Below are 12,708 nucleotides of genomic sequence, written 5' to 3' on the forward strand. Positions count from 1 at the left end.
ATATATATATATATTATATGTGTGTGTGTATGTGTGTATGTATATATATGTGTATGTATATATATGTGTATGTGTATGTATATATATGTGTATGTATATATATGTGTGTGTGTATGTATATGTGTATATATATGTGTGTATATATATATATATATATATATATATATATATATATATATATATATATATATAATTTCATAGTGTTACACTGTTCTGTGCAGAAGTCTTGATCCTATAATATCGAAATAGCCACAACTTGTAGTCCATTTTGTATTTATTAGTAATGTACAGCAAGTGTCCCATGGTAGTAACATCAGTGTTAGTAAACCATATACCAAAGTGAATACATCAAATACATACTTAAGCTGAAAAACTAGCAACATTTTGGTAAAAGCAATGTCCACTGGCCCCTTCATTGGAGTCGCAGACTTTTAGCAATAGCACCGAAAGTGTATCTCTACATTCCAACATAAATCCTCCTTTTTTCTACGCCATTTCAAACTTGTCATTTGCTCAATATACCCTACAGTTCATCCCCAGACATCCGCCGCTGTGTGGTTTGTTAGCTAAACCCGTGGTATATGAGCCCTGGGGTTATATGAATGCTAGAGAAAGCCTTGTGTCTGGTTAGCCTGCCTGTCATTCCAGATCGCTCACTCCACACAATGGCTTTTGCAAAGGCATGGCTTTATGGCTTATCAAGTACCATGTCAAGGGAAAGAATGATTTGTGTACTTTTCAGGAGGTCAAAGAAAAACTGTACATTATAAATAAAAAATGTAGTCTCGAATGTAATGATTTTTTCATTTTCATTCGTTTTTCAAGTTCTGATTTGTTATTTTTAGCCTGCATGTCAGTATGTTTCTGCCTTGAAATGTTATATTTTGAGGCACCCAGGGTAAAATTCTTTAGAGTAAATAAATTCACAAAAACATAGAAAACTACATCAAAAGAAGAGATGGTGGAAGAGTAAGGCAGATGTGAAACACTGCTGAGTTTGATTGAGCATGCATATGTGCAATTACATTGTGTGTGCGCACATACAGGAAACTGCCAAAATAAAGGAAACCCCAACATAAAGTGTCTTAATAGGGCGTTGGACCACCACGAGCCGAACAGCTTCAATGCACCTTGGCATCGATTATACAAGTGTCTGGAACTCTTGGAGTGATGCGACACCATTCTTCCATGAGAAATTCCATCATTTGGTGTTTTGTTGATGGTAGTGGAAAACGCTGTCTCAGGCGCCACTCCAGAATCTCCCATAAGTATTCAATTGGGTTGAGATCTGGTGACTGAGAAAGCCATGCATATGGTTTTCAGGCTCATCAAACCATTGTGACCACTCGTGCAATGTGGATGGGGGCATTGTCATCCTATGGGGGCATAGCCATGGTAGCCAAAATAATGGACTGCCCAGCATTTTTATACATGACCCTAAGCATGATGGGATGTTATAATTGCTCAATTAAGTCAGGAACCACACCTGCTTTCAATATATTTTTTATCCCTCATTTACGAAAGTGTTTAAATTATTTTGGCAGTAACTCGTACATTTTAAAGAATGACTTGTGTGTGATGCCACTGACAAGAAAAATGTGTGTGAGAGGCCTAGATGTGTCTTGTGGATGTCTACGATGGTAACTCTCAATGTTGTGAGATGCAACGTTGATGCTTGTGCATACAAAGTATACTGAGTATAACTATGAAAACTATGACTTGTTATCAAATAACAAATCAAGTATAAATATGATTGATGATAATAGTGAGTGTTGGTCCTCTTTCTCAGTCAGTGTACAGGTCTACTTGTGTCAGCGGTGGGATAGTTGGAGGTGGGGGGGTGGGGCTTGGGGCTGCTCCCTCCTCTCGTGATCCTGCCAGGAGACGCCACTGAGTCCCTACTGTGCTGAGATGCCTTACAGCTCATCATCCTTGGTCACTGGAAGAGACACAGACAAAAACACGATGACAGATGAGTTAATTTATTAAAGAGTTAAGTGAATGTCTAGGGTAAGGGTCCTTAACTGGTCCTGTTTATAATAAATAATAATACTTAATTTAATTGTTAAAAGCGCTTTCTCAGACCCAAGGGGCAAAAAAACCCACATACAAATCCAAGTATTCAGGAAGACCTGAATACTTGGATTGGTTTTCATCAGATTGTGTCACCTATCTAGCTCTGCTTTCTTTTTAGATCGCTGGAAATGAAGGAGAAGTGCTTAGATAGGATCTTGCACGATGGAGAGCGTGCCTTGGAAAAGGTTTGTTGTTTTTAATAGTATCCATCATCACAGACCACCAGGGATGGGAGATCACCTAAAGGTAGAGCTAACCTTGTTATTGTGATGGCGTTTTCACTCAAACATCCAGGTTCTTTCCCTTGGAGCAAAGCTTTAAAGGCAGGTCAATAAATTGCATGTGTCAACCCCAGTGACACGTGCTGCCTTGTCGAGGCAACCATCTAGCCCTGTCGAGAGCCAAGTGACGTGGGCCGAGCCAAAAGCCAAAAGCAAAGCAGGCACTCCTAAACATGTCAGGACGGGATGGTCACCACGGGCTAGAAGTCACACACACACCGAATGTACGCATACATGCACAGACACACACACACAAAATGTACGCATACAAGGACGCACATGTACAGACACAGCACCATGCAAACCTGAAGAGACAAAATCAATGTATAAAGGGTAGACATGCCCTTTGGTGCCATGTTGTGTGGGTCTAGATTTAACATGAAACAAAGTAGAAATAAGAGTGCAATAGGAGTGCAATAGAACAGGGGTGCTTCAGTACCTTTCTTGACAGGGATGTCATCGATGGACTCCACCACGTGAATGGTGCCCACCGCTGAGGCCTCTCCCTTGGCGTTGACAGCGTGACACTCGTACGAACCCGCCTCTTCCTTGGTGAGCGGCGAGATCTGAAAAGCATGGCGACGGTGGTTATTATACCTTAATGTGATTTTTTAGAAGAACACTTGATGTGGTCAGCAGTAAACAAGCAGCTGCAAGGGGACACAAACACAGCCTCAAACTCTCCCTCCCAGCCTAACTCGGCTCATTTCGACAGAGCACGGGCGCCATTTCAAGTGTTCAGGATAGTTTGCAGTTGTATAACTGCTGTCCAGTGCCGGCTTGCCCCTGTGTAGATGTTTAGACGTTTACTTCTCACAAGTACAAACATCTACAGTGGAAGATGGCAAATTAAGAAAACATGGCAAAGAATCATTGTGGAAGATAAATACTCTGAAATGAGATCAAGAAATTGAAAGAATTTGATGTTTGTCAGCAGGGGAGCAGAATACTGAGAGTGAAAAGAGAGGGAAGAAGAGATAGATATAGATCTAACCACTGAACAGGGCCAACCAATGTTTTCTGTTCCTTTACTGAGACATTGAAGAAGGAGTTTCATTTCTATTAAACTCTCTGTTATGTAGAGGCTCTGAAAAGAACAAGTCAATGAGGAGCATTGATGGATGACTTTGGAATATGCCTCAGGTAATATTTAAGCAATAAGGCATGAGGGGGTGTGGTATATGGCCAATATACTACGGCTAAGGGCTGTTCTTAAGCACAATGCAACGCGGAGTGCCTGGACACAGCCCTTAGCCGTGGTATATCAGCCATATACCACAAACCCCCGAGGTACTTTATTGCTATTATAAACTGATTAGCAACGTAATTTGAACAGTAACATCAAAAACAAATTCTCATACCCGTGGTATACCACGGCTTTAAGCCTATCAGCATTCAGGGCTCGAACCACCTGGTTTATAATTATAAATAAATTGCATAAATAATGGAATGTCAGCTATCTAATACATATCTCTTCCACCCTATGCTTTAATTTTCCCTTCATTAACTCTGTGTGTGGTCTTTGAGGTATTTGACTGATTTGTGTCTGTGGGGGAAGATCCACAAGTCTGTATGACAGCTAAAATATTTCAAGTAGTGTGCATATCTGTGTGTTTATGTGTGTGTGGGCTAGTTGGACTCACCAGGACCCAGCCGGTGACCTCATGTTTCTCAGGTCCTCCACGGGTCTGAATGGCCAGGTTGTCTCTGTCTCCTGGAAGCAGCTCCATTCTCTGTTTTCCGCTGGTGACCTGGGAAAACAACCGTTAACTTAATAACTAACTAATCCAATCAACTCATTAAAAGCACACAGTGTGCGTGCAGCTGTGAAACTGAAAACACTTGACGCTTCAGCTACTACACTCACGAGGCAACCAACTTAATCATGTTTCAGTAAATCGCCCAATGTTATTTCAAGTCATCTAAAATCACATTCTCTTTATTTGACCTAAGCTCAGACACTGACATCTACAGCTATAAAAACACATGACATAAGCAAAGAAAGCAAAGGCTCATCTGGGAAATCAGTGGGCCACAAGAAAGTCTTGGTATGGAAAGATGGATGTAACTAACACAATGACATGTTCTGTTGGGTCCAAACCATCCATCTTCAGTTTTATTGTATCGAGCTCACTGACATGTTTTTCCTCTCTCTCCCCTCAAAGAGACGAAGTGTGAGAACCAGCTGGAGGTGAGTTTGGCCTGTTTTGGTGTGTAGAAGACGTTGAAGGTCACACACCAGAGAAGTCGCTTAATTCCAGAGAGAAATGCCAGGGTGGTTGTGGGTTTGATTCCCACGGTGGGTCAGTATGAAAAGGTATGCACTCTGCATAAGAGCGCACCTGCTTAATTAGTCAAATGTAAATGTTGTAACATCTTTTGGCCTTTCTCTCTCCTTCACTCTCTCTCTCCTTCACTCTCTCTCCTTCACTCATCAGTTCTGTCTCCGTCTCCTACTCTTCCCCCTCAATTTTATCTCCCTCTCTCCCCTTTCCCATTCTTTTCCTCCCTCTTTCCCTCTCCCTCCCTATCTGAGGGGATTTTGAGGCAAGCTGAAAACTGTTCTTCAGGAGGCCTGGACATTCCTGTCTCCAGGCTCTAGTCCTCTACAGTAGATAGGACCTAACCCGTGCACAGTCATCACCTTCACTCTAACAGCTCAGCGTTCAACACCATAGTCCCGTCCAATCACTAAGCTAAAGACCCTGGGATTAAACACCTCCCTCTGCAACTGGATCCTGGACTTCCTGACGGGCCACCCCCAGGCGGTGAGGGTAGACAACAACATATCTGCCATGCTGACCCTCAACATGGGGGCCCCTCCGGGGATTTTTTTCTTCTTCTCGCCCATCTACACAGAATGCCCCATAATGACAAAGTGAAAACAAGTTTTTAGACATTTTTGCAAATTTATTCAAAATGAAATACAGAAATATCTAATTTACACACCCCTGAGTCAAAACTTTGTAGAAGCACCGTTGGCAGCGATTACAGCTTTGAGTCTTTCTGGGTAAGTCTCTAAGAGCTTTACACAACGGTATTGTGCAACATTTGCCCGTTATTCTTTTCAAAATTCTTCAAGCTTTGTCAACTTGGTTATTGATCATTGCTAGACAACCATCTTTAGGTCTTGCCATAGATTTTCTAGTCAATTCAAGTTACAATTGTAACTCGGCCATTCAGAAACATTCACTGTCTTCGTGGGAAGCAAGTATAGATTTGGCCTGTTTTAGGTAATTTCCTGCTGAAAAGTAAATTAATCTCCCAGTGTCTGGTGGAAAGCACACTGAACCAGGTTTTCCTCGAGGATTTTGCCTGTGCTTAGCTCCATTCAATTGAATTTTTATCCTTAAAAACTCCCCAGTCCATAACAATTACAAGCATACCCATAACATGATGCTGCCATGACTGTGCTTGAAAATATGGAGCGGTACTCAGTAATGTGTTGTATTGGATTTGCCCCAAACATAACACTTTGTATTCAGGACAAACATTTAATTGCTTTGCCACATTTTGCAGTATTACTTTAGTGCATTTTTGAAAACAGAATGCATGTTTTGGAGATTTGTATTCTGTAGGTTTCCTCCTTTTCACTCTGTCAATTAGGTTAGTATTGTGGAGTAACTACAATGTTGTTGATCCATCCTGAGTTTTCTCCTATCACAGCCATTAAACTCTGTAATTGTTTTATTGTCACCATTGGCCTCATAGTGAAATCCCTGTGGTTTCCTTCCTCTCCGACTTTTTCTCTATTTATTCCTTGTGTTATAATTTTTCAACTATTTTTCTTTTTTTCTCTCTCTGCATTGTTGGGAAGGGCCCGTAAGTAAGCATTTCACTGATAGTCTACACCGGTTGTTTACGAAGCAGGTGACAAATAAAATGTGATTTGATTTGATTAGGACCATGACAGGCCCACTACCTACTGTAATTAAAACATAATGGGGCCCCTCCACTACAAGAGAAAGAGGAATGTGGTTGCTAAGCTCACCCTTAATTCCTCAAGTTCTGCTATTTAAGGTGTGTGACTGGCTCTTTAAAGGAAAATTCCTAACACCAGTTACATAGGCATTGATTGCTAAATAGGTCAGATTTAACAGGTCAATGCAAATCTCTAATCTATGGGCTCCATTTGAACAAAGCAACATTCGGTTGAGCTGTGAGAGTGTGGGCGTTTGTGTTAATCAAATCAATAAAACCATGCTTACAATGTTAAAATGTATCAATTCAAACCCACACTCTCTCTTTCAGTGCAGGAAGACTTTTTTGTTTACCACCAAAACTTCCAGATTTCCATCATCATTATAAAATCCTATTTAGAGTGGTCTCTTGCTCTATTTTGAGAGTAAGCAATCAGGGGGTTATCTTCGTAGTTTGTCCAGGAATGATGAGTTGTGTTCTCCACATTGACGTCACGCATCCTGTCTTTCCATGGCTCTGTTAATCTCCACTCCCCCCTTCCTTCCTTATTTTCTTGGCCTCATCCTCAATTTCCTCACTGACTTTCTGACATTTTTTTGTCTCTGTGAAACCAATGGGCATTTCATGTCTCTTAGTTTTTAAAAAAATCTTAAATGTTATGAATGTTAGCTGCTGCCCGCGAGTATAAGTAAAGCCTTGACTGTAAAGATCAGATAATAATTGAAGATTTCCCCTCTAACCCCTCATGTCCTGTGCTATTGTTTCAGTGTGTGGTTAACAATAGCGCGATTCATAGCCTCCATGGTCATATCGCTTTCATCCATAGAGCCCAAATCAACAATCAGTTCAAGGGGACGTATGAATATCTAGACATAGGAAAATACATTAACAACCTACCGTATGTACAGTTATTTGGACCATCATACTAAACTATACATGGGAGTGATTCTGATACCGTATAGAAATGTTTTCTCAAAGCATGGGGCGGTTGTCTTTTCTTTTGTACCATAACCTAGAAAAGTGTTGATTCAAATTTGAATTGAACATGTCCTAGTGACTTCACCGTTGGACCTTCTTGTACCTTCTTCCAGGTGACCACAGGGGTGGGGATTCCAATGGCCTCGCAGCTCAGGTAGACCTGGGAGCCTGTGACATTGTAAACCTCACCAGGGGCTGTCACAATGACAGGTGCTATAGAGGAGGAGAAGAAGAAAGAAAAAAGGTGAGACAATTCAGTGGATTTAATATCTCCTTCAAATCAATCTGTAACGTATTCTTTACCTTGGGCGGAATCAGAGAGAGCTCTGGTGTTATCCCCTGGGACAAGCTGGTACAGGATGGAAATGTCAGAGCAGGAATTCAATGTTCGTGTTCTGATTGATGCGTTGTATAAATGAGTGAGCGTGTTATAAATGAACAGATAGCGGATAGCGGCTCCAGTCCATTTAGCCGTTCAGAAAATAATTCATGTGAATCTTACAGTAAGTGGTGAAGCTGATATAACATGGACCACATCAAGGAGTTTGGAGTTCATTCTGTTAGTTAGGAATTTGGTGAAATATTAAGCATTCCTTCTCCCCTTGATTTTCTCATGCCAGTAAGAATTAGTTGAACATGACCTTACTGCTAACCTACAAAGCATTACATGGGCTTGCTCCTACCTATCTTTCCGATTTGGTCCTGCCGTACATACCTACACGTACGCTACGGTCACAAGACGCAGGCCTCCTAATTGTCCCTAGAATTTCTAAGCAAACGGCTGGAGGTAGGGCTTTCTCCTATAGAGCTCCATTTTTATGGAATGGTCTGCCTACCAATGTGAGAGACGCAGACTCAGTCTCAACCTTTAAGTCTTTACTGAAGACTTATCTCTTCAGTAGGTCCTATGATTAAGTATAGTCTGGCCCAGGAGTGTGAAGGTGAACGGAAAGGCTGGAGCAACGAACCGCCCTTGCTGTCTCTGCCTTGCCGGTTCCCCTCTTTCCACTGGGATTCTCTGCCTCTAACCCTTTTACAGAGGCTGAGTCACTGGCCTACTGGTGTTCTTCCATGCCGTCCATGGGAGGGGTGCGTCACTTGAGTGGGTTGAGTCACTGACGTGGTCTTCCTGTCTGGGTTGGCGCCCCCCCCCCCCCCCCCCCCCTTGGGTTGTGCCATGGCGGAGATCGTTGTGGGCTATACTCGGCCTTGTCTTAGGACGGTAAGTTGGTGGTTGGAGACATCCCTCTAGTGGTGTGGGGGCTGTGCTTTGGCAAAGTGGGTGGGGTTATATCCTGCCTGTTTGGCCCTGTCCGGGGGTATCATCGGATGGGGCCACAGTGTCTTCTGATCCCTCCTGTCTCAGCCTCCAGTATTTATGCTGCAGTAGTTTATGTGTCGGGGGGCTAGGGTCAGTCTGTTACATCTGGAGTATTTCTCTTGTCTTATCCGGTGTCCTGTGTGTATTTAAATATGCTCTCTCTAATTCTCTCTTTCTCTCTTTCTGTCTTTCTCTCGGAGGACCTGAGCCCTAGGACCATGCCTCAGGACTACCTGGTATGATGACTCCTTGCTGTCCCCAGTCCACCTGGCCGTGCTGCTGCTCCAGTTTCAACTGTTCTGCCTGCGGCTATGCTCTGTTTGGTTTCTCAATGTGAACCTGGACATTACTGTAATTGCCTTTGAAACATTGGGACAGGCTTTATGCTGACTTGCACCAATTAAAACTCTATTATTAATTCTGAAAAACAAAGCTGGTAATCTATTTAGCTCAAACAGAATGATCTGTCATTTCTATGGGTCAAGAAAATAATTTGTGCAATTACATCACGTCACACTTCTGGCACATAATACTTTACATGCGATCCACAAGTGTGGACAGAAATGTAGGTCTACTGAAATGTTATTTTAGTTATGATGAATAAGCTTTGAATGACAAGGGTTGCAAAGTAAGGGCCGCTTTAGAACAATGTTATGATGAAACAGCAGACCTATGGAAGATTGACTATGTTGTCTTTTCAATGCTCTATACTCCAACCCAAGGAATGGACATGATATGATAATTAGTTTCATAAATAAGCGCTGACTCATATACAGTTGAAGTCAGAAGTTTACATACACCTTAGCCAAATACATTTAAACTCAGTTTTTTACAATTCCTGACATTTAATCCTAGGAAAAATTCCCTGTTTTAGGTCAGTTAGGATCACCACTTCATTTTAAGAATGTGAAATGTCAGAATAATAGTAGAGAGAATGATTTATTTCAGCTTTTATTTTTTTCATCACATTCCCAGTGGGCCAGAAGTTTACATACACTCAATTAGTATTTGGTAGCATTGCCTTTAAATTGTTTAACTTGGGTCAAACGTTTCGGGTAGCCTTCCACAAGCTTCCCACAATAAGTTGGGTGAAGTTTGTCCCATTCCTCCTAACAGAGCTGGTGTAGCTGAGTCAGGTTAGTAGGCCTCCTTGCTCGCACACACTTTTTCAGTTCTGCCCACAAATGTTCTATAGGCTTGAGGTCAGGGCTTTGTGATGGCCACTCCAATACCTTGACTTTGTTGTCCTTAAGCCGTTTTGACACAACTTTGGAAGTATGCTTGGGGTCATTGTCCATTTGGAAGACCCATTTGCGACCAAGCTTTAACTTCATGACTGATGTCTTGAGATGTTGCTTCAATATATCCACATAATTTCCCTTCCTCATGATGCCATCTATTTTGTGAAGTGGACCAGTCCCTCCTGCAGCCAAGCACCCCTACAACATGATGCTGCCACCCCCGTGCTTCATGGTTGGGATGATGTTCTTTGGCTTGCAAGCCTCCCCCTTTTTCCTCCAAACATAACGATGGTCATTATGGCCAAACAGTTCTATTTTTGTTTCATCAGACCAGAGGACATTCCTCCAAAAAGTACGATCTTTGTCCCCATGTGCAGTTGCAAACCGTAGTCTGGCATTTTTATGGTGGTTTTGGAGCAGTGGCTTCTTCCTTGCTGAGCGGCCTTTCAGGTTATGTCAATATAGGACTCATTTTACTGTGGATATAGATACTTTTGTACCTGTTTCCTCCAGCATCTTCACAAGGTCCTTTGCTGTTGTTCTGGGATTGATTTGCACTTTTCGCACCAAAGTCCGTTCCTCTCTAGGAGACAGAACGCGTCTCCTTCCCGAGCGGTATGACGGCTGCGTGGTCCCATGGTGTTTATACTTGCGTACTATTGTTTGTACAGATGAACGTGGTACCTTCAGGTGTTTGGAAATTGCTCCCAAGGATGAACCAGACTTGTTGATTTCTTTTGATTTTCCCATGATGTCAAGCAAAGAGGCACTGAGTTTGAAGGTAGGCCTTGAAATACATCCACAGGTACACCCCCAATTGACTCAAATGATGTCAATTATCCTATCAGAAGCTTCTAAATCCAGGACATCATTTTCGGGAATTTTCCAAGCTGTTTAAAGGGAGAGTCAACTTAGTGTATGTAAACTTCTGACCCACTGGAATTGTGATATAGTGAATTATACGTTAAATAATCTGTCTGTTAACAATTGTTGGAAAAATTACTTGTGTCATGCACAAAGTACGACTTGCCAAAACTCTAGTTTGTTAACAAGAAATTTGTGGAGTGTTGAAAAACAAGTTTTAATGACTCCATCCTAAGTGTATGTAAACTTCCAACTTCAACTGTAGCTAGAGGCCCCTGTTGTTTTGAGTTCCGGTGAAATTTACTGTCACCAGTTAAGTAAGGTCAACAAAATCCTCCCCTGAAACCACAGCCCTAGGCCTAGTCAACGAACTCTGAGAAAACAATAACAACTTGGAGTGGAGAGAGGAACGTTATATTCACCTTGACCTATCTGAGAGCCTAAAGGGTGCATCTTAAGTGGTGGTCTGACCTCGCCCTGTTGTATATGGGCAAATTAGCAAGAGTCTGGGGCCTTCGTGTGGCACGACGTTTTCTGCCAGCTAGCCAGGTTTTTTCCTCCATTCTTTTTCCACGTCCTGAACCCTTTCGCCTGCCTAATCCAGAGCTGGCATGCAGTAATAATTAATCATGTGAAGGTTCAGTGAACTAGACACTGCTGGCTTTGCTTTAAACCAACAGGGCCTGTCTGTGTGTTTGTAGGCGAGGCGCTGCTGTTTGATTGACAGTCATCCTCCTTTATAAAATGTAAAATCTCAGACGTGTCTGTTCAGGGCTATATGTTCTATAGAGAGTGCCACCCCAGAGTGGAGACAACGGCTTTCAGCTTGTTCAGTGGCTGGCATTTGTTAGATCTGGTTGTTTTGGGAGGGTTATAGAGATAGAGGATGATGTAAACCTTGTCCACACCCAGTGGACAGTGCCACAGATTTTCCATAGTTTTCAGTCAGTTCTTCTATCCAGTAACTAGAGAACACTCATGTCTCTGCATGCGTCCCAAGACAAATCAATGTATTGTGACAGGGATGTACAATAACAATGTAAGTTGATGGTGCATTGGACAGTAGTCTAATCAAGACCATTTAGAAGCAGTTCATGCAAGGCAAACATTGACAACAAGTCATAGAGAGATACCATCCATAAGGATTAATACATTAACATTATTTGCATTGTGTAAATGGTTATTGATTATGCCAGAAAGCTTATAGCAAGCATATCACACTTAAAAATAAACATAATACCTGTTACTGATCGAGGGGAAAGATTAGTCAAGATGAAAGTGACACCAACATGTAACACCAAAATGTCATGTCTAGGCCCCTTGATGTACTATTGGCTATCAGGTCAGAATGTATTTGAGATGGATGAGAATTGTTGTAGCGTGATACACCAAATCAAAACAGTTTTTCCAAAATATACAGAATTCAATGTCCACTAAACCACTACTGCGCTCTATATAATAAGTGGACCGTTATCTGCCGTTCCCCCCATTCTCACCTGTTGAGCATTTTCCTTTATTCAAGATCTTGATTTCAGGCTTCTCCTCGCTCACCGCTTTCAGGCTGGCAACTTTCAAGTCGCACCCAGTTTTATAAGTCACCCCATCGGAGCCACACACTTCGTAGTTGGTTTTGCAGGCGCAAACGCCGAGCTTTGTCTTTTTGTCCTTTTCGCTCTTTACGCACTCCAGTCCAGAGGCGCAACGCTTGGCTGTGGCTCCGCGCCCCCCACATGGTTCCCCGGCTCCATACGCGCAAAGTGAACAACAACCGCAGGAGTCAAAAATTGTGCCAGACTTGCAGCCCTCCGTTGGTAGAGGGTCACACAGGCTGGGTTCACACGTGCCACAGGTGCGCGGCACACGGTCCGCAGATGCGGACGCAAGTAACAACGATATCGCCACGGCGAAAAGCACCAACATGTTGATGTTGAGTTTATAGTGGTGGTTCTGTATTGCCATGGCTGTCTCATACAGTGTAAAGCACTGTACAGTTCTTATTAGTGATTTTGTTGAAGCTCAACCCCGC

The 12,708-nt window shown here is 42.5% G+C and overlaps 1 protein-coding gene across 2 annotated transcripts; it reads right to left on the minus strand.

Moving 5' to 3' along the window:
- Nucleotides 1–256: 256 nt before the first annotated feature.
- Nucleotides 257–12,671, minus strand: LOC106604642 (insulin-like growth factor-binding protein 7). 2 transcript variants are annotated; one of them, XM_014199485.3, is made up of 5 exons: nucleotides 12,179–12,671; nucleotides 7,360–7,469; nucleotides 4,001–4,108; nucleotides 2,797–2,923; nucleotides 257–1,939 (listed from the first exon to the last, which is right to left on the minus strand). In XM_014199485.3, exons 1-5 carry the CDS (start codon nucleotides 12,639–12,641, stop codon nucleotides 1,917–1,919), a joined length of 831 nt encoding a protein of 276 aa, XP_014054960.2. In that variant the 5' UTR covers nucleotides 12,642–12,671; the 3' UTR covers nucleotides 257–1,916. The 2 variants fall into 2 exon arrangements, with proteins under 2 accessions (XP_014054960.2, XP_045574013.2); XM_045718057.2 differs by having other exon boundaries at nucleotides 7,342–7,469.
- Nucleotides 12,672–12,708: the final 37 nt, after the last annotated feature.

This window comes from Salmo salar, chromosome 05 (genome assembly GCF_965601325.2).
Source record: "Salmo salar chromosome 05, fSalSal1, whole genome shotgun sequence".
Lineage (NCBI taxonomy): Eukaryota > Metazoa > Chordata > Actinopteri > Salmoniformes > Salmonidae > Salmo > Salmo salar.